The sequence below is a fragment of the Rosa rugosa genome, chromosome 7 (genome assembly GCF_958449725.1).
Source record: "Rosa rugosa chromosome 7, drRosRugo1.1, whole genome shotgun sequence".
Classification (NCBI taxonomy): Eukaryota; Viridiplantae; Streptophyta; class Magnoliopsida; order Rosales; family Rosaceae; genus Rosa; species Rosa rugosa.
Genome location: NC_084826.1, coordinates 6,802,149 through 6,823,306, shown reverse-complemented (window position 1 = coordinate 6,823,306; position 21,158 = coordinate 6,802,149). Strand labels below are relative to the sequence as shown.

The window sequence follows — 21,158 nt, the reverse complement described above, 5'->3', positions numbered from 1 at the left end:
GAAACACCGAAGACACTTCTTTCCCCTGTTTACACTGTACGGGTTGTCTTGTTTTTGTTGACTAACCTCCTTCCCTTGCATTCAACCTTACTAAGAAAATAGTAATCTTGGGTCCCACTGGGCGTGCCAAAAGATGTTGCCTCTAAAAATCACCTCGGCTAGAAAGCCGAGAGATCAAGGAACAAATGTCCTTCTTGGTGAGTAGATTGCGGGGCGTGCCAGCACACGGCCAGAAGGCCAAGTGTGCAATTGTAGTTGTTGTAGATGTAGTTCTGACTTATCAAGCAATTGTTGGCCGAGGAAGGAACTGATTCTCGGCCGATAGTTCGCTGCCTTTGGATCAAGGACTTGATGGCTGAAGGTCGGGTGAATTGGGTGTGGTTGTGAGAGTGTGAGTGAATATGAATTGTCTGGTCACAGGGCTTAAGTCAATTGGATCCAAATAATAACAAGTAACTGTAAAGGTGAACTCGTAACGGATGAAATCTTCAAGATTGATAGCTACTATGCGACTACGAACAGTAAATAACATGATCAAACAAATAAAGCATAAAGACAATAAGGAGTAAATAAAAGATAATAACAACGAAACTGAAATATGGAATGGCTGAAAATTATTAACTATTGTTTGAAAGAAAACAAAGAGAACAATTCAAAATCGATACTAGGCTACAAGGAAATTAAAGCAATTGAAATTGTAACTAGCAGAGCAAATAAACTAGGGAAACAGACGGAACTTCTACCTAAGCAAAAGGTAACACGAAAATAAGAAAAGCTTGATGGCTTGAGTTTCTGGAGTTGTGTGTGTATTGTCTTCTGTCGATGCTTCTATTTATATTGGCTACTTTGTGACTTGAATTGACCTCTTGGCTCTTTGAAGTTGAGTGAAATTCGGCTTCCTCTTGGCTCAGTGTCTCTATCTTGATTTGGCTCCAATACTTATCGTCGGCTGACTTGACGTTGGATTTCATCTTGATCGGCTTTGACGGTTGTCACCAATGGCTATGATTAATCTTGAAGTAGGATACCTTGGATTGGACTCTCCTTATCGGCTAACAAACTTCAAATTGACTGAAACACTAACTTGATCAACTTTCTTCCGTATCACTTATCGGCCTCGATCTGTCAATCGGGTGCTATCTTTCCAAGTTGTTGAGTCCAAGTTGGAAACTGACTTAAGTGATTTGAGCAATTGGCCGATGGGCTTTTAGATAATAAATCTCTTTTTCGAATTGATGACTATGGGCCGGCCGATAACTAAAAGCCTAGCTTTGTCTGACTCGTCTTGGACCAAACGAAGTGTCCAATTATTCATCGGCCAACATTTCTGGCTATCGGCCCCCACTTACTTGTTGAGCGGCTCATTGTAATTAGAAGTCATTCAATAACTATACACATTAGCTACGTCGGAGTGGACATGCAAATGTGGGTACAAACAGATTTACGGATAGTTTTTACATTGTTGAATGATTTTGTTATAACATTTGCTTTATTATATCGATTTTTTTTTAATTCATTAATGAATTACACAACGTCTCGATCGAATTTTTGCACTAGACCTCTGAATTTTTAAAACCACCCTACTCCACGAGGCAGGCCGACAAAACCGAAGAGGCCTCCAAGGTGTTCCTTCAGGCCAATTAATCACTCCAAATGGTGTTCTATGGCTTTCCCGGCTGTGGGAGAAAAAGTTGAAGGGGGCAAGGGGTTTCCAAAGCAAATGAAAGCCAAATGGATTTGTAGCGATAACAAGAAAGCGGTGAGGGACGTTCTCAATTGTAAATAAGCATCATTTGTGAAAATGATCATCACTATTTTCTTTGGCAAGTAGATACATTGACCGATCCAATTAGATTATTAACTTTTTGTTGTGCAAAAATGAGCCTAATGCATGTCTCTGATTAAAGAAATAATAACTTCAATAATCTCAACTTGATAAACATAAAATCAATTGACAATACACGTTTTGTTCCTTCAAAGACACATCTAATCAAATTAGAACAATAATAGACGTTTTCAATTGAGTAAGTTTCTAGTCATCAGTGCTGTTCAGCTGGTCAGTCAGAGGTAGGGGCCTAGTAGGTCCAGTGTCCCACTTAATTTTTGTGAAAAAAAATAATAATATATATATAGTATATTAATATTATATTACAATATGATTTTGTTATATATTTTTAAATTAATTTTTAACTTTGGCTAACGATGATGGACTCACGTGCTCTTTTTTTGGTTCTTTTTTGTGAGATAATTTGAGATGTGTTTGGTGCTCCCAGCCTCCCCAACCTTGATAATTAATCATTGTAAATATTATTTAACATTTACATAATATTTTTTTTCTAATTTTTTTTTAACATTAATAATAGAATCGGTTATAGTTAATGATTCCTATTTCCATATTACTTACAGATTTTCAAGTCTAATACAGATACGATTTAAAAAAATATTTTATTATATCAATAACATGTGTGTGTGTGTGTATCGTCAAGTAATGATTCTCAGTATTTTCTGCTATGAACGAGTTTTCACTCGTTTACATAGTCGAATGGGTGACAAGTTTATGAAGGATTGCTATTTCATATATTGAGGAAGAAAGTTTTATTAGTATAAATGATGAGACTATTATGCAACGATTTCAAAATATGAAATCTGGTCGAGCATAATCGCCATTGTAATTGATAGAAATTACATTTAAAAAATTTGTAATAAACTTAAATTCCTGGCTCCGCCACCGGTTGCTGACAAAAAATTTATGCTCAATAACCCTTAGATTTATAACTAAAGGTGGAAAACAAAACACCTCTCTCTGCCATTAAATTTACATCCAATGATGGTTGAGCATTATTTTCTTAGACAATAACTGACCAGTCATAACGTATGATACGTCAAAGTAACCGCTCAATTAATACTTAACAAATCTATGTATATAATGAGTTTTCTAGACGCTTTGTCATTTTATCGATAGTCCAAAAACTGAAATTTAACGGAACCAGACTTTCTTTTTTAGTAACAGTGTTTTTTATTTAATTAATAGATTTTTTTGGAAGGAAAAAATGACCAAATGGTGAAGGCCTTTCCTCAAATTGAATTTTGCCTCCTCGAGTCCTTGATAGCAAATAAGAAAATCAACAGTGTTGAGTCTTCTTCTTCCTGCTCATCCCTGCTTCTACACCGGAGGCGGAGGTAAAGGTTAGTTCCTCCCTTCGATGAAGCATTGTAACAAGTCTTCACTTTTCAATTTGCACCATTCCTTACTGTTTTGATAAAAAAAAATGCCTTATTTTGTTAGAGAAATCTGCGAGCTTTACTAATTTCTAGAATTTGTTTGCTTTTACTCTGCTTCTCTCTTGGTTTGCTTCAATTTTCGTTTTTTCAGATTGTTCATTTCCAATGGCAAACATAAGGACACCCATTAATGTCTTTTGGGTTTTGCTTTGGGTTGACATGAGCTTTGTTAATATATGAACAATGGCAAATACAATCTCTTGGTTGCTTTATTTTTTTTCCTATTTTACGTTTGCTAGATGATTTTTTCTTTGATACAATGGTGAAATTTAACAATGGCAAGCATAAGCAAACATGGGTATTGTTTAATTTGCTAAAGTTTGTCTTTTTGGGTTTTTACTTGACAGAATCATATACTCTTGACACAAACTGGAAATCAACAATGGCAAGCACAAGCTCCAAACCCAAAATCAAGACTAGGATCAAGATTAACAGACCCCTTTATATCAACTTACTGTTTGACAAGGAAAAACTTCCTTCATCTCTTTGGGGAGGCGGGCCCACCATAGTCCCTGGACCAGGAGGACCGGAGGACTTGCCGGAAGTTTTCAACAAGGTGATGAACACCACCGAAGGATTCATGAAGAGTTTTGTCAGGATGCATGGTAATCTGTTAAAAGACGGCTATGAGGACTTGGCTCATGAGATTGAAACTCAGTTAACGGAAAACGACATTGTTCCCATGATTATTGTGGTCACCGGCATCATTGAGGCGTACGCGGATGCTGGCAAGACCATGGAAGCTCTGGTGTTGTACCTGATTCTTTTGGTCTCTAATTGTGTCCCCAACCCTTACACATATAGTGTTCTCATCAAGGCACTGGCTGCAGACCCGGACCCCAAATTTCTTGAGGTTGCAAAGGAGTGCAAACTGGAGATGATGGAAAAGGGATGGCAGCCCAATGCCGAGACCTACACTGCCGTGTTTAAGGCATTTGCTTTGCAGGAGAAGGTCGAAGAGGGTAAGGAGTTTCGGGAGGAAATGGAAGCTAAGGGCTTCGTGGCAGACAAGATGGCTGTGATTGATGCTCTCAAGGAGACTACAGGACCGGTGGTTAAAAGCATTCACAACATTCTCTTTGGTAAGTAGGTCTCTTGCTCATGATTCAATTGTAATCGATATTTGTTTTGTCTTTGAACTTGTAATCAACTGGAAATAGCTGGCTTTTGTGTTGTTCTGTGAGAATGAATTGTGATTACTAATTAAATAGTGGACTAAATTGGTAAATATTCTGATGCATGTCCTAGCTGATCTTATTATGTGCTTGCAAATACAGCGCTGATTCATGTTGCTCTATCTAGATGTTTAGTTAGTATCAGAAGTTAAAACCTTAAAATGATATGGAAGAGATGGTTTTTATGTTGTAGCTTTTGTGTTGTTGCATTGTGTGAGTGTAATTTAGCTTTTGTGCTGGTGATTTGGATTGGTAAATGTATTTGACGCTCTAGCAACCTTTCTGTTTATGTGTAATCCCTTTTCCTCTTATAATGTTTTGTAATAACCTAGTTATTTTAATCAAAGTAATTTGGTGACAAACACCTTTGATTAAAGGTATGGTATTCCGTGATTTAAGCATTAGTGGATCAATCAAGACCGGTGCTTTATTTGCTTACGTGTTTATGCATAATTGAAAATCATTCAACAAAGGAAGCAGAAGAAATCTCACTCTCTCTCTCTCTCACGGCCGAACCCAGCAAAAACAGAGCAGGGATTCTTCGATCTCTCTCTCCCTCCTCAGGCCACCTCAAGACGTCGGACCACCTCCATACCTTCACCTTGATCTTGCGCAGCTGCCAGTAGCAGCCTCGTACCGTAAGACGGCCAGCAGCGGCGGCGGAGGAGTCGGTTTCTGTTTGAGCTCGTTTTGGTTCAATCTCAATATCTTGAGCTACAGGCTACCATTTCTCTTGATTCTTGTCTCATTGGATTCACCTCAACCTTCTGTTCAAAACCCAAGAAGGACCGGACTTGAGTTGACCGGTTTCACGTTCGTCGGAGCTCGACCGGTTTTCGATCGAAAACCAAAACCTTTCGATCGTGATATCTCGAGCTGTAGTGCATCGTTTTGATTGATTCTTGAACCAGTGAGTTCGCCTTGAGTTTCTTAACAACTCTCTAGAAGGGATCGAAGCCTGAAATTGAAGTTTTGACGTCGAAATCAAGCCTTGCCGGATTCTGCAAATTTCGCCGGATTCTGGAAATTTTCCGGCCACCTCGACTGTTTTAGGTAATTTCAACCACTTCCGGTCATTTTCAGCTTACATGATAGTTATGAAAGTTGTTAATCATGATGAGAGGAAGAGGAGTAGCCCGGCCCCGACACCATTGGCGGTGGTCGGCGGCGGTTCTGCCACTAACTCCGGCGTCCCTTTCCGGCCACATCCGGGGGTCAAAAATATAGTTTCTGTGCATTTTTAGATTCTATATTTCAATACGATCATTTCGATATATTATACGCAATTTTTGGATATCGTATGATTAAGTTATGAATTTTACGATTTCGATCGATTTCAATCGTTCGATTTGTGATCTGTGGAGATCGTACCGTCCGATGGACTTGTAGTTTTGATATGATGATCGTATGACTGTCCCAATGACTTTGTGTGGTCATGGGCGAAGATCCGACCGTTGGATCTTCGTATATTTGTAAAAAGATGATTCGGAAAGCGATTCGTGAGAATCCGACCGTCAGATTTTCGTATAATTTTGTGGAGATGTTTGTAAGGACGATTCAGGAAGATCCGACCGTTGGATCTTCGTGATAATTTTGGAGGATGATCTTGAGGGCGATCCGTGAGGATCTGACCGTTGGATCATCATTTAATTTCGATCCGACCGTTGGATTGTCGTTTGAATATGTTTTTGAGTTATTGGCTAAGTTAAGGTCATGTGTGATTAGGTGATTGACGGTCTCCCTTGGGTGAGCGATTTCGGTGTGTATTGTGTTGAATTGAAGACGCAACGGGAATATCGAGGTGAGTAAATCGCACATGGTTCATTCACGAACCGAAATTCGGTGATTTTATTTAATTGAGAAATTGTGGAAATTGTTTTATGAAAATAAATATTTGTTTTAAATTATATGGACTTGATCGACTACGGTCCATAGGTAAGTAAAATATATTTAAACTATAAAAATGAATTTCTAGATTTTATTGCATGTGAACTATAGTTGGTATTAGTGGTTACTCTTGTGTGGGTGACTACGTATATATATATTTACGTGGAATATATATTGGATGGTGTGATTTACTGAGTTATATTTTGAGCATTACCCTTTGGAATATGTGATTTATCTTAGATGTTGTGTTGTCTATGATAATGGGTAATTGAGTAAAGTGCGATAGTTGAGTCGTTGAGATGAATTAAATGAGGAGTCGAGTGAATTGAGAAAAGCAGTCATTCGTAAGGTGAACCTTGGCCCAGGTGACACTTTACGATACAGTTAGAGCTCTAGTCTGTCTGCCATCATACTGAATGGGGTGATTAATATATTTAATCATAAGCCTGTAAGTATGATATACGTACTGAATGGGGTGATTAATATATTTAATCATAAGCCTGTAAGTATGATATACGTACTGAATGGGGTGATTAATATATTTAATCATAAGCCTGTAAGTATGATATACTGAATGGGGTGATTAATATAATTAATCATAAGCCTGTAAGTATAATATACTGCATGGGATGATTTATATAAATAAATCATAAGCCTGTGAGTATATATTGAGTAAACAGTTGTTTGTTTTTGCGTAGTCATGTTGAGACGTGAGTATAATATACGGTATGTGATGATTAATATATTTAATCATAAGCCTGTAAGTATGATATACTGAATGAGGTGATTAATATAATTAATCATAAGCCTGTAAGTATAATATACTGCATGGGATGATTTATATAAATAAATCATAAGCCTGTGAGTATATATTGAGTAAACAGTTGTTTGTTTTTGCGTAGTTATGTTGAGACGTGAGTATAATATACGGTATGGGATGATTAATATATTTAATCATAAGCCTGTGAGTATATATTGAGTAAACAGTTGTTTGTTTTTGAGTAGTCATGATGAGACGTGTGTTGATTGATGCTTGAAGTGACGTTGTGCACTTCAATTATTATGCTAAGAGATACTGAAATTGAATTGTTACTTTAAAATCGTGCAATTCCTTGTTTACTCATACGAGCTTTGCAAAAAGCTTACCGGGTTTGTGTTGTTGCAATCCCGGTACACTATTCAAATTGTGTAGCGGGTAATCCTACAGGTCAGGAGAATCAGGATGGTGATCGTGCGGGTTAGAGAATTTGTTTTAGTTTTACAGCAATTGTAATTGTGAGGTGAGTTATGCTCATTTGAGCCTTACAATATAATTTGGTGAGAGTGTGCTGTAATAAACAAATTTGAGATTTGGTTTATGTAATATCGAGCGATGTGAGGTGTGGTTGTTTTGAGAAAAAAATTCAGGTTGTATTTATGTGAGTTGTATTAATTCATGTTTCGGATTTGAATTTGTTATTCAAAATTCGGGGCGTGACATGTTTGATTCACAATAAGGTTTAAAAGCTGAAACAAAGTGGAAATGTTTTTGATGCTCTCCTAGCTTCTGGTGTTGTGTGGAGATAAAATAGGATTTACTTTTATTTACCTTGACCAGTTGATTCAGGTCTGAACCCAAGACGAAGTTTAACACCAAGGTTATCTCTCTCTCTCTCTCTCTCTCTCTCTTAATCAGATGACTCAGAGTACTCCGACTCAGATGACGATGATGATATAAAGAAATTCTACAAACTGATTGACTTGCAGAAGCTTTCTCCTTATAGTTTTGTAACTCCTCTCCTCAAGATTCCTGATATTGAAAATGACCCAGAGAACCCCAAAGATTTTCAACAAGTCTTCAATAAGATGCACACCGCGGAAGGTTTTTTCAAAACTGTGGTAAGGATGTTCAAAATGCTAGAACGTGAAGGCTTCCTATCTCAGGCTCAAGAGATCAGGGCCAAGATATATTCTTTTTGTGAATCTAATGATATGCCGAAGTCGTGATTCACACCGGCATGATGGAGATCTACTCCAAGGCTGACAGGTCCAAGGAGGCTCTCAGGGTGTTCCAGAGGATGATATCCCTTGGTGTTGCTCCCAACGCATACACCTATAGTGTTCTCATCAAGGCACTCACTAAAGACCCCAACTTCCTTGATGATGCCAAGCAGTATGTGCTGGAAATGATGGGGAATGGAATGCAACCCACTGCCAAGACCTACACCACTTTGTTTTATGCTTTTGCCCAGCTGGGGAAGGATAAGTTGAAGGAGGTTAAGGAGTTTGTGAAGCAGATGAAAGCCAGGGGTTTTGTAGCTAACAAGAAAGCTGTGAAGGAAGTTCTGAAGGGTAAAAAAGCACCTATTGCTAGAATGGTCATCAACATTCTCTTTGCTGAGTAGATATATCGATCAATCCACTTGCTCCATTCAGATTAGTGTCAAAACTTAGAAACCTGGAATCCAATTATAATGTCTCATGTCTCAAGTCCTAACTACTGGGTGAGCAGGTATATATATATGAACTAGCTAGGATTGCTACTACATTAGATAAGCTATTAAGTGACTTGGAAGTTGTTTCTGATCTCATAGCTTTTGTGTTGTGTGGAATCGTGTGTAATGTCCTTGCTGCTCAGCATGTAGATTGCCGATTCCTCTTCCGTGTGTTTTCATTAGTGTTAAAACTTGAATGCCCTCTTCTCTATTAGTTACTAAATATGACCCGGTTTAGTCTTTTGACATAATGATTTGCTCATTTACAATGTTGAATTAGAATTAGAATGAAGAAGTTACACGTACAGCTTGTGTGGTTTTCTGTCAAGGATGGCAATTCAGTTTCCTAATTTTACTGGGCATTCCTCACTTTTGCTTATAACTTACTATTATTCTACAGTAGAAGTCACAATTGCATACATATTTTGCTGTCATTGTTGATGCCGAAAAGTTTCTCAAGCATGCACAGGCCTTCGAAGTGATCCAAACTAAGACTCAATAGCTAGCTTCAGCCTCCCTGCCATCTTCAGGCACACAATTGAGGGAATTCATGGCAGAGGATTAAAAATTAAGCAAAGCAGGAGTAACCATCCACAGAATTAATGGAAAAAGAACTTGAATTGTATGACAAAGTCTTAGACGTACATAATTTTACCCATGATTAGTCCAATTAAAATGGATATTTGACCAAGCTCTTACAATTGGCGCAAGCTCTTACCCATGATTAGTCCTATAGCTGATTTCTGTTTGGTATGGGAGGTTTTGGTTGTTCCCCCTCCCTTTGTATTTGTTCTTTCTTCTTCAATAAATTTTCAAAGGTTAAGGTGGCTCCTTGCCTCTCTTAACCTTTGACTTCAACTAAAAAAAAAAATAAATAAAAAAAGTTAAGAATCAAGTTAGAAATAGATCAAGTTAAAAAATGGCACATGCAAAGTCCATTTATCCTCCAATGTAATAATAATAATAATAAAAAAAATAGCTCTTTATATTTAATTTGTTACCATTTAAAAAAACGAACTAGACTAGATATACATTGTCGATGAAGGTCAAATATATATTCATAAAAGATATATATACACACACACACATAGATATTTTTACTTTTTTTTTTTGCAAGTTTCCATTTTCGAGTCACAGATTTTTAACTTGAAATAGGGAAAATACTCCTAAACACCAACTCTATAAATACCTGGCTAAATAACCGAGAAAGCAGAAGTTTCTGGAAAGACTAAAAGGGTTTTAGGCAACTCCTTCCCTCAGTTTCAATTCCATTCACCTCTGAAGAAAAAGAAGAAGAAGAAGAAGACGCTTCTTCTTCCTCGCTCCTCCTTCATTTGCTACTCGAGGTAATCTGTTCCTTCTATTAAGCGCTATAGCAGCATAGCTTAATTTGCGCGCCATAGCTTTTCAATATGTTTTAGTGCCTCAAATTTTGAAGAAATATATGAGCAATTTTGACTGCAGGTTTCGTTTTCTAGGGTTTTGCCGTTTAGGTTCTTCATCAATCTGTGATTAGGACTTGTATTTTCATACCTGGTTTTGTTGTGAGAGCTAGTGTTCGCTAATTAATTAGGCTCAATTTCATGTTCTGTTGCTTGCTTCAATTCTTGGTTTTTCAGATTTCGAGTTTGATCGGCTGTAGATTTCATTTTCTAGGGTTTAGGTTCGTCAAGAATCTGTGATTAGGAGTTGTTTCAGACTTGGTTCTGTTGTGAGAGAGAGATGAAGCTAATTAATTAGGCTAAATTCCTGTTCAGATTTTCTGTTCTGTTGATTAATTGCTTCAATTCTTGTTTTTCTCAGAAATTGATTAACAATGGCGAGCAAAAGCTCCAAATCCAACACCAAGATTAGCACGATCAAGATTAACAGCCCCCACTGTAGCGATATAGTCTTTGATACCCCCATTCCTTCATGTCCTTGGAAAGGCCACCGGTTCACCATTGGCCTTGGACCAGGAGACCCCGAGGACTTGCCGGAAGTTTTCGACAAGGTTAGGAACACCAGTGAAGGCTTTTTCAAGAGTTTTGTCAAGATGTTTGACAATTTGGGTACAGACGGCTACAGGGACTTGGCTATGGAGATTGGGGATCTATACGCTGACCATGGTGTTTTACTCCCGGTTGTGACCATGACCGGCATCATTGATGAGTATGCCGAAGCCGGCAAGACTGCTGAGGCTCTCTATGTGTACCGGATAATGTTGGATTCTGAAGATTGTGCCCCCAATGCTTACACTTATAGTGTGATCATCAGGGCTCTGGCCAAAGACCCCAACCCCAATTTTCATGGTGTTGCTAAGGAGTTTGTGATGGAGATGATGGGGAAGGGATGGCAGCCGAATGCCAGCACATACACCGCTGTGTTTGAGGCGTTTGCAGGTCAGGAGAAGATGGAGGAGGCCAAGCAGTTTCTTGAGGAGATGAAAACTAGTGGGTTTGTGGCTGACAAGAAAGCAATGATGGCTTTCAGAAAGGTTCTTAAGGTTAAAGGGCCTGTTGTCAAAAGCATTTTCGATATTCTATTTGGTGAGGAGATTCAACATTATAACTATGTTCCTTTGTTATGTTGAAAACATGAAATCCTATGGATATGTTTATGATGTCCAAGCTTTTCTTTTGTGGGTTTGAATTAGGATTGATGGTTAAACTAGTAGTGAATCCGTAGATATATCTGTTGTCCTAGCTTTTGTGTTGCCGTGTGTATGAATTGAGATTTAAACTGTCAACAATTGAATGAATTGATAAATACATCTGATCCCTAGCTGCTTTTGTGTTGTATGGGAAATTCCATGTTGATTGCTTATTCCTTTTTCTTTATCTAGGTTTGATGAGTGATGAGTGTTAGAGGTACTTGAAAGGTACTTGAAATGGCATGTAAATGGTTCTGTTATCCTTCTAGCTTCTGTGTCATGTGGATTTGAATTAGGATTGCTATTTTCTAATAACTTTGATCACTTCTTTGATGTTTCTTACTCTTATTCAGATAACTTTGATGACTATTCAGACGAGTCAGACGATGATGATGATGTTGTAAAGAAGTGCACCAAAGACATTGACTGGTCGAAGTACCCCCCCTGAGAGCTATGTTCCTTTCAGCAAGAAACAAATCATCAAGGACGACCCAGAAAACCCAAAAGATTTGGAGCAAATGTTCGACACAATGCGCAGGACTGGAGCCCTTGTCAGCACTGTGACCAGGATGCTCAACATGCTACAAAATGATGGATTCTTGTCCCAAGTCGAGGAGATCAGGACTGCGTTAGAAGTGGATCATAATGTGCCTGAAGTCGTGACTCATACTGGTGTCATCGAGATCTATGGCAGGCATGATGAGGCCAAGCATGCTCTCAAGGTGTTTTTGCGCATGTTATCCCTTGGAGTTTGCCCAAACGCATACACTTACAGTGTTTTGATTAAGGCACTCGCTAAAGACTCCCACTTTCTTGGTGACGCCAAGAATTACTTACTGGAAATGATGGATAAGGGAATGCAGCCCAATGCCAGGACATACACCCCAGTGTTCAAGGCCTTTGCCCGGCTAGAGGAGGATAATATGAAGAAGGGGAAGGAGTTTCTTATGGAGATGGAAGCTATGGGGTTTAAGGCAAACAAGAAGGCTGTGATGGAGGTTCTCAAGGACAGAAAAGGGCCTGTTATTAAAACAGTCATCAAAATTCTCTTTGGCAAGTAGATTTATTGCTCATCCCATTGCTCTTTCTAGACTAGCATTAACAGTTGAAAATCTGAAATCAAATGGTATTCCCTCTGCCCGTTGATGTCCTAAGTTCTATGCTGTGCTGTTGTAGGTAAGAATTACGATTGCTATTTGTTAGATATACTGTCACAGGTGAACTAGGATATAGTACCTGATGTCCTAGCTGCTTTTGTATTGTGTGGGCAACTAGATTGCTCATTCAGCCATTTCTTTTGTGCCGATAATTGACTTAGGCTTATGTTCAGAACTTGAAATGCAATCGATATGTTTCTGATGCCTAGTTTCTCTTTTGTGTGGCTTTGCTATTTCTGTTTACAATTGTTGGTCCAGTTCATCTTTGTAGATAAAGAGTTGAATGGTATTCCATTTTTAATATCGACTTAGCATCTAAATGAAGAAGCTACAAAGCTTATGAGGGGTTATAAAAGCCCTGTGGCTTTGGAAGAGGCTTTGTTTTGGCCATTATGTTTTTTAACTAGTTGAACCAGTGCACAAGTTTCCTAACACTAGTGAAACTTGATGCATTCTTTAGTTTTTTATTTGTAAGTTACATTTACTGGCTGAAGAACAGCTCTGGCACAGGCCCTTGAAGTCAACCAAATTTTATTTCAAACAAATGTTTCACATTTCCTATCCTTGGGCATTTTTTGTTTAATTATCCTTGGGCAGTACTGCTGAGAAGTAAGTGGAGCTTCTGATGGGACAAATTAACTCTTTAGCTCTCTGGAAGCAGAAATCATTATGATTTATCGGTACAACATAACAGATTTTCTGGAAAATTGAAGTTGTGAGTTGTGAGTAATAGCTTCAACCTCCATATCCCATCTCCTCATTACATAATTGAAGGGAAATCTTTCATTCTCATGTACTTGTTGTGAGCCAATATATGAAGGGGATACAAAATCATATAAAGGATGATTAAGCAGGATCGATAAGTTGTAGTAAAATAACATCTGCTTAATCAGAGCATCAATCATCTGATTTAGCAGGATCAATACCCCTCCATCTGTTTGAACATTCCTATGATATTCTTGCTGAGGTATTGCACAACTCTTCGAAGCGGTATTTCATAACATTGGCTTGATATTCTTACAATTTACCAACTGTAATGGCAGAAACAGAGGATTTTCCTTGAACAGAAATTTAGGTGCATTTAACTCGTGAATGTGGAGGGAAGCTCCAACTCAAACCTCAAAGTCTCTCAATCCTATACCATTGATTTCTAGACACGTGTATGGTAGGAGATTAAGGTGCACCATATCTAACATGCACACGAACCCTGCATTTACAGTTTTCTCTGTGCTACTGTGCAAGCGTGAGAGGACAAGACCCATCGATTGCTGCATATATAGGACATGGGGACTTGATTTGGTTCTTGTAGACTAGGCCAGAAACTAGGCAGAGATTTCTTGTACAAACAAGGCAACCTTACCTCCTCCCCCATGCTTAATCTGTTGCAGGCCTTCAACTTTTTTTTTAACTTTTGCGTGAATCACCGAATCAGTGAAACACTACTTTACTAGCTCAGACTGAAATGTTGCACTTTCTTGTTTTTTTTTTTTGATAATGTCTGCACTTTCATTTCTTGTTCTTTCAAGAATATTACTTTTGTGCAATTAAGAAATACACTTTTGGAGTTTTGGAGGTTTCTTTCAAGAATATTATTTTTGGAGGATTTTGAAAGGAAAAAAAAAAAATTGTTGCTATGTTATAATTCCCATTAGTATTGTAGGAAAATTTTTAAAAATTGTAACAAAAAAAAAAAATTAAAAAATTGGGCGGGTAACCGCCTTAATGGCACCCGCTTAAATTTGGGCGGGAATCCTATCCCGCCATATAACCCATTTTAAAAAATGCAAAATCCCAAAATTACAATTATACCCCAAATTTGATTTAAATTTTCATATTGTACTATAAATACCAGAAGAGACTCGAGAGAGAGAGGTTTTAGCTTTAGGCAGCGGTTTCCCAAAAATTCTATTGCCTCCTCCAGTCCTTCACTCCTTCACTATCCACAAGAAAACAGTCCCATCTTCTTTCTCTGTAGTCTGTACCAGGTAACCCTTAATTCCTTCACATCAAATTTCACTGTGTGCTTTATCTTTCTAGGGTTATGTTCCTCTCCAATCTTTAGTCTCACACTTTGTTTTGTTGCTGAGAAATTTGGGTAAAATGTTCCTCTTATCTTGATTGCTTCAATTTTCGTGTATGGTTTCTATAGGGATTACTACAATGACAAGAAAAACCTCTAAATCCAAGAGCAAGACTAAGGCGAAGGCTAACACTTCCGAGGAAATAGAGACTTTATTAGAGATTGACAATGTCTACGACCCGGTTCCTCCTCCTTACCAACAGGGCCCCGAGCCCATTGTGGTCTGCCCAAATGACCCCAAGGACTTGGCAGAAGTCTACGAGAAGGTGAACTTCTATGCCGCCGGCGTTATCTTGAGTGTTGTGAAGATGGTTGAGGGTCTGTCGATGGATGGCTACAACCTTGAGGCTGCGGAGATTGGGGCTGAGGTCATGGACAAGGGTAACATGCCTGGGGTGGTGGTCTTCACCGGCATCATTGAGGAGTATGCGAAAATGGGCAGGACCTTGGATGCTCTCAAGGCATACAAGAGGATGTTGGCCTCTAAGGTCACACCCAATTCTTACACTTACAGTATTCTAATTGAGACTCTGGCCGGAGACGCTGATCCGAAGTTCCTTGTTGTTGCTAAGAAGTACATGCTGGAGATGATGGGGATGGGAATGAAGCCCAATGCATTGACTTATACTGCGGTGTTTAAGGGGTTTGCGCAGCGGGGGAAGACAGAGGAGGCGAAGCAGTTCCTGGAGGACATGAAAGCCAAGGGGTTTGAGCCGGACGAGAAGGCTGTAAGGGAGGTTCTTATGGGAAGAAGGGGACCTATGGTTAGAAGCCTCTTCAACATCCTCTTTGGCAAGTAATGCTTATTAATCTTGCTTTATGTTAGGTAACTAGAGCAGTGTTGGAAGTTAAAAGACTGAAATCAAATGGAATGCTTTTGGTGTCCTAGGTTCTGTGTTTTGTGGGTGTGAGAAGTGTCATCTAGATTCTCTTAGGGAATTAGATTGCTCATTCCATTACCCATGTTATAGATTAGAGTTAGAAGTTAAACTTTTGGAATCAAACGGAAAGGTTTGTCCTGAGTAGCTTTTGTACGTTTACTAGCTCTGTGATTGACTACTGTTTAGGACATTGAAATGTAATTGAAGACTACGATATCCTAGCTTCTTTTGTGATTTGTGAAATATGAATTAAGACAGTTAGTGTAAAAAAATACTGAAATAGAAATGCAATGGATGTTTACGATGTAAATTGAAATATAGAATAAGGATTGCCATTATCTACCAACCTCAGAGAGGAGTTTCATATTGACTTGAAAAAGTTACAGAGCTCATGAGGAGGTCCCCTCCTGACTATGGAAGAGGTTACCGTAGCCTCTACATTTCATCAAGTTCTGCAGTGCTGCACCTGAGTGCTAATGTGCTATCGTCCACAACTTAGATAGGCGCGACGCGTGCTGATCTGCGTGGCTTTGAATCATAAACGCAACAAGCCCAAATAGCGAAGAAGAGGAAAGAAGAAGTAACAAAGCATTCAAAGATATATATCATTCCGTACTTAACAACACACTTTCCTGACTGACTCGTCAATTTGCCGGTCCGATTATTCCAGGGAAACCTGAAATCGACCTCGTCACAGGAGACGACCAGCCAAACACGTCCCGGAGGCATTAGTCCAGACATAAACCACACCTGAGAGCTGAGTTCGACTCCGAAACTCACCACTTCACGAGAGGAGATTTCCTTTACCACTTTGCGGCCAAGCCATTCCTTCCACACACTCAATTTCAACTCCACACGAGTCTGGTTACTTTTGTTCAAAACAAAGGAAGGACGCGGCGTTTCCACGAGCGTGAAAAGGAAGTAAGAACCGAACGCGTAGCGGACATCGGCCTGGACGCGTTTGTAATAGAATTTGAAGTTGTGGTTGGGGTTGGTGGCGAGGAGAGTGATATCCCACTGGGCGGTTAACTTAGAGCCTTCTGTATTGAGCTGAACAGTGGCCGATTCGACCTTGAACTTGGGGGTTTTGGGTTGCATGACTAGCAAATACACCAACCAAACGATGTAGCATATGAGCAAGAGTTTGCGGAAGACGGAGGTGCGCGGCCTAGTGATGTGGTTGTTGTTGTCTGGAATTGGGCCGTCTACCTCCAGTGGTGGTGGGGCGGCTTCGAGTTGACCTGGGTGAGCCACATAGCCAGGCACCATCTTAATTGTCTTGGGTAGTAGTAGCCAATTTTTAGCAAGTTAAGGTCTAAGATCATCGAAATTCATGTGACAGTAGAATATTAGAACGTAAATACTGGAACTTTGAGCACAAATATCATTAAAACTCATGTGATAGAAGCAGACTCGAACACAAATACTGAAAACTTCCAGCAAGATAAGATTAAAGATCATCGAAACTCATGTAATAGTAGCACATTCGAACACAAATAGTGAAACTTGAGCACAGGAAAGCCAGATGCATGGTATCAAAGAAAAGAGATGACCTTGTGCACAGTAGGAGTTCGAGGAAATGCCCTCTTCACCAATCTTAGTTGGAACCGAGCAACTTTGGTATCAATCGACAGCAAATCAAAACCCTAGGACTGTGGCGTCAAGAATAGCCATGACAGATGAACGAGAGCGGAAACGACTCAAGCGAGCATCACCAGAATTATCGATTAGAGTTTGAAAGCTAAGCTACCTCAAGTAGGCATCACAAACCGAAACAGAAAATGACAGCAGGCGGTCTTCACATTCTTCATTTAAAAAAATAAATTCTTCATTTTAATACCCGTTTAAAATGTACTTTTATTTAATTTTAACTCGAACTAATAAATACTAGCTTCCTATAATAGTGCCTTATCCATTTTTAGGCTGGTTTAAGTTCAGAACCCCAAATTGAATTCATAACTAGTTCAATATAGAGATAAACTCGCTATATGTATTAGTATATTGAGAAATTATTAGGTGATCCCAATTAATACCCGCGCGACATGTGTACAACTGCTAAATTGATAGGATTCCCAATTATGTTTAACGGCTCTGTTTCGTCTTGGACGTATTACTCATAGTCTCATACTGAAAATTGTGATCAATGATTGCTCTATGAACCACCCTCGACTTTAGAGATCCCTCTTGAAATTTTTTTTCAAACATAAAAGTTCAGTATCTTTCCACGAATTAGTGAATTTAGGCAGGATCATTTTTTACACATGTAATACCCCAAAAAAATCTAAATTATTTTTCCGAGGACATTTTAGAAATGATTTCGTGGTCATGGGAGAAAGTATGAAGCTTGGAGGAGTGGTGAAATTGGTTCGAACAATTTTTATTCGAAAACTGAACGTTTTAGGGGAGGTCAAAGGAGTTGACTTTTTATACGTTCATAATTGGGGAAAACTTCCTTCATGAAAGTTGTAGAGCTCGTCGATACGATCTCGTGCATATGTGGTATGCAAAAATCAGAGTTCGTATGAATTAGTTATGATTTTTTTGAAAAAGTTTCCAGTTTAGTATAAAGCTGCCATTTTTGGAAATTACCAAAAATAATTTCAGTTCCATTTCTGGAAACCGAACTCTCTCTCTCTTGCGCGCGTCCGAGCCCAGAAAAAACAGAGCAAAGCTCTCCGGCCGAGTTCTCCCTCCTCCGGCCACCAATCGACACCAGACCACCTCCCTTGCCTTCGCCTCGACGCCGCCTACCTGCTAGACGTGATCACTTCCACCGGAACGGCCTCAAATCCGGCAGTCGGAGCCGCAAACTTTGAAACAAAAATCGGTCAACGCCGGTTTTCTCCTCGCTCCGGCCACCAAAACTCACGATCCTTAGCTCCCTGAACTCGCCTCAACCTTCTGATCATCATTCTAGAAGGATCGCACCTGGAGTGATCGGATTCACGTTCGTCGGAGCTCGCCGGATTCTGGAAATTTTCCACCACCACCGAAGCTTTTGATAGGTATATCTCGAGTTGTAGTGCATCGTTTTGAGTGATTCTTGAACTGGTAAACTCACCTTGAGTTTCTTAACAACTCTCTAGAAGGAATCGAAGCCTGAAATTGAAGTTTTGACGTCGAAATCAAGTCTTGCCGGATTCTGCAAAATTCTGGAATTTTTCCGACCACCGAAGCTTTCGATCGGTATATCTCGAGCTACAGACCATATTTTTCTGTGATTCTTGAACCAGTGAGTTCTTCTTGAGTTTCTTAACAACTCTTCAGAAGGAATCAAAGCCTTAAATTGACGTTTTTACGTCGAATTGGAGCTCGCCGTTTTCTGCAGTTTCTCGCCGGTTTCTGGAAAATTCCGGCCACCTTCATACTGTTCAAGGTAATTTTCGACCCCTTCCGGTCATTTTCAGACTTCGTGCTAGTTATGAAAGTTGTCAAGCATGATGAGAGGAAGAAGAGCAGCCCGGCCCCGACACCATTGGTGGTGGTCGGCGGCGGCTCTGCCACTAACTCCGGCGGCCCTTTCCGGCCACCTCCGGGGATCAAAAATATGGTTTCTGTACATTTTCAGATTCTATATTTCAATACGATCATTTCGATATATTATACGCAATTTTTGGATATCGTATGATTAAGTTATGAATTTTTAAGTTTAGATCGATTTCGATCGTTAGATTTGTGATCTGTGAAGTTAGTACCGTCAGATGGACTTGTAGTTTTGATATGATGATCTTATGACAGTCCCAGTGGCTTTGTGTAGTCATGGGCGAAGATCCGACCGTTGGATCTTCGTATAAATGCAAAACAGTGATTAGGAAGGCGATCCGTGAGGATCCGACCGTTGGATCATCATTTAATTTCAATCCGACCGTTGAATTGTCGTTTGATTATGTTTTTGAGTTATTTGCTAAGTTAAGGTCATGTTTGATTAGGTGATCGACGGTTTGATTTGGCGGACGATTCGTGAAATTGTATTTTGAGCTGTTAAGAAGACGCAGCGGGAATTTAGAGGTGAGTAAACCTCACGTGGTTCATATTACGAACCGAATAAATTTAATTACCTTATTTTGTCGTAATTGCGTGAAAATATTTATGGAATAAATATTTGTTTTAAAATCATATGGACTTGATCAACTACGGTCCATGGGTAAGTAAAATGATTTTTACTATACAAATGAATTTCTCGGTTTTATTGCATGTGAACTATAGTTGGTATTAGTGATTATCCCTGAGCGGATAATTACGTATATATATATTTACGTGATTATATATGAATGGTGTGACATTGAAGAGTGTGGAATTGGGATGATTAAATTTTTATGAATTGACATGTGACTTACCATATTTATATGTGATGAACATGATTGATGAGTTCTTGTTAATATTCATGATTTACATTGGAGGATGTATAGAGTTAGAGAATGTAGGGTTCTGAGGATGAGGTGTCCGAAGTTCGACGGTTAAGGATAACCGGAGTGTTTGTGTGCTGAGGACGGGGATGTCCAAGGTGCGACGGTTTATTATTAACCGAAGTTGTGTGCTGAGGACGGGGATGTCCAAAGCGCGACGGTTTATTATTAACCGAAGTATATGGTGCTGAGGACGGGGATGTCCAAAGCGCGACGGTTATAGTGTTAACCGAAGTATTTTTGCCGTTGCTTGACCCTAGGCCAAGGTGTCAGAGGTAACGAGGCAGTTAGAGCTCTAACGTGTTATGGGATGGGACCAAAGTGGTGATAGTGTTGTGTGATAGGACCAAAGTGGTGATATTGAATTGGTTGACGTTTGCGTCGTGGATGTTGAGATTGTTGGTTGTGTTGTTGAGTTATAAGAATTGTAATTTAAAATCAACAGTTCTTTCTTGTTTACTCATACTGGCTGTAAAAAGCTTACCGGGTTTTGTGTTGTTGCAACTCCCGGTACACTATTCAAATTGTGTAGCGGGTAATCCTACAGGTCAGGAGAACCAGGACGGTGATCGGGCTGCTTAGAGTAGTGTTATGTGAATTACAGCATTATATTGTGAGGTTTGTTATGCTCATTTAGAGCTTTACGATTTTACTTTGTAAGAGTGAATTGTAATAATTAACTCGAGGTTTTCGAGTTTTGTGTTGAGTGGCGAGTGGTGTGTTTGTTTCTGAAAAAAAAAAATTCAGAACGTTATTTGTATTAATTGTTTATTCATGTTTCGGATTTGAATTTATTATTCAAAATTCGGGGCGTGACAGTTTGGTATCAGAGCGTAAGGTACATATTTGGTGATAATCAGTACCTCCCGAGTGATGGCCCGTCTGCAGCGGATCCCCATCATATACTCTTCGGTACTGGTATAATCATTGGGTATGTCTTAGTATGGGGTCTAGACAACGTGTAAGTCCGTAGGACGGTAGAGTTGTCTACTAAGTTCGTATTAGAATAAGTTTAGTTTCCGCGAGTTGTGATCTTCGAGGAATAGGAACCTCTGGATTTAACTCTGATGAGTCGGTGAGGTAGAGGTCGAGTCTGATGTAGGGACATGATCTTTCTATGGAGACAGTTGAGGATGAGGTGGAGGCATTAGAGGTTGAGTTGCCTAGTCTACCTGTAGTTGATG

General features: G+C 39.3%; 5 protein-coding genes and 1 long non-coding RNA gene across 6 annotated transcripts; all 6 read left to right on the top strand.

Moving 5' to 3' along the window:
* The first annotated feature begins 3,638 nt into the window (after positions 1 to 3,638).
* LOC133719853 (uncharacterized) lies at positions 3,639 to 8,859 on the top strand. Its single transcript, XM_062146040.1, has 2 exons — positions 3,639 to 4,364; positions 8,020 to 8,859. Exons 1-2 carry the CDS (start codon positions 3,665 to 3,667, stop codon positions 8,328 to 8,330), a joined length of 1,011 nt encoding a protein of 336 aa, XP_062002024.1. The 5' UTR covers positions 3,639 to 3,664; the 3' UTR covers positions 8,331 to 8,859.
* Positions 8,345 to 8,728, top strand: LOC133722736 (pentatricopeptide repeat-containing protein At4g38150-like). Its single transcript, XM_062149608.1, has one exon. The coding sequence runs from the start codon at positions 8,345 to 8,347 to the stop codon at positions 8,726 to 8,728; it is 384 nt and encodes a 127-aa protein (XP_062005592.1).
* Positions 8,860 to 10,040: 1,181 nt separating the features above from the next.
* LOC133723566 (pentatricopeptide repeat-containing protein At5g02860-like) lies at positions 10,041 to 12,807 on the top strand. The gene is made up of 3 exons (XM_062150424.1): positions 10,041 to 10,164; positions 10,622 to 11,346; positions 11,804 to 12,807. The coding sequence occupies exons 2-3, from the start codon at positions 10,635 to 10,637 to the stop codon at positions 11,896 to 11,898; spliced, it is 807 nt and encodes a 268-aa protein (XP_062006408.1). The 5' UTR covers positions 10,041 to 10,164; positions 10,622 to 10,634; the 3' UTR covers positions 11,899 to 12,807.
* LOC133722735 (pentatricopeptide repeat-containing protein At4g38150-like) lies at positions 11,981 to 12,511 on the top strand. The gene has a single exon (XM_062149607.1). It carries the CDS (start codon positions 11,981 to 11,983, stop codon positions 12,509 to 12,511), a length of 531 nt encoding a protein of 176 aa, XP_062005591.1.
* A 1,683-nt stretch (positions 12,808 to 14,490) lies between the features above and the next one.
* LOC133719923 (pentatricopeptide repeat-containing protein At4g38150-like) lies at positions 14,491 to 15,751 on the top strand. The gene is made up of 2 exons (XM_062146117.1): positions 14,491 to 14,592; positions 14,757 to 15,751. Exon 2 carries the CDS (start codon positions 14,768 to 14,770, stop codon positions 15,485 to 15,487), a length of 720 nt encoding a protein of 239 aa, XP_062002101.1. The 5' UTR covers positions 14,491 to 14,592; positions 14,757 to 14,767; the 3' UTR covers positions 15,488 to 15,751.
* Positions 15,752 to 17,872: 2,121 nt separating this feature from the next.
* Positions 17,873 to 20,680, top strand: LOC133722552 (uncharacterized). The gene is made up of 4 exons (XR_009852817.1): positions 17,873 to 18,573; positions 18,655 to 18,944; positions 19,498 to 19,576; positions 20,507 to 20,680. It is a non-coding gene; the product is annotated as an uncharacterized LOC133722552 (long non-coding RNA).
* Positions 20,681 to 21,158: the final 478 nt, after the last annotated feature.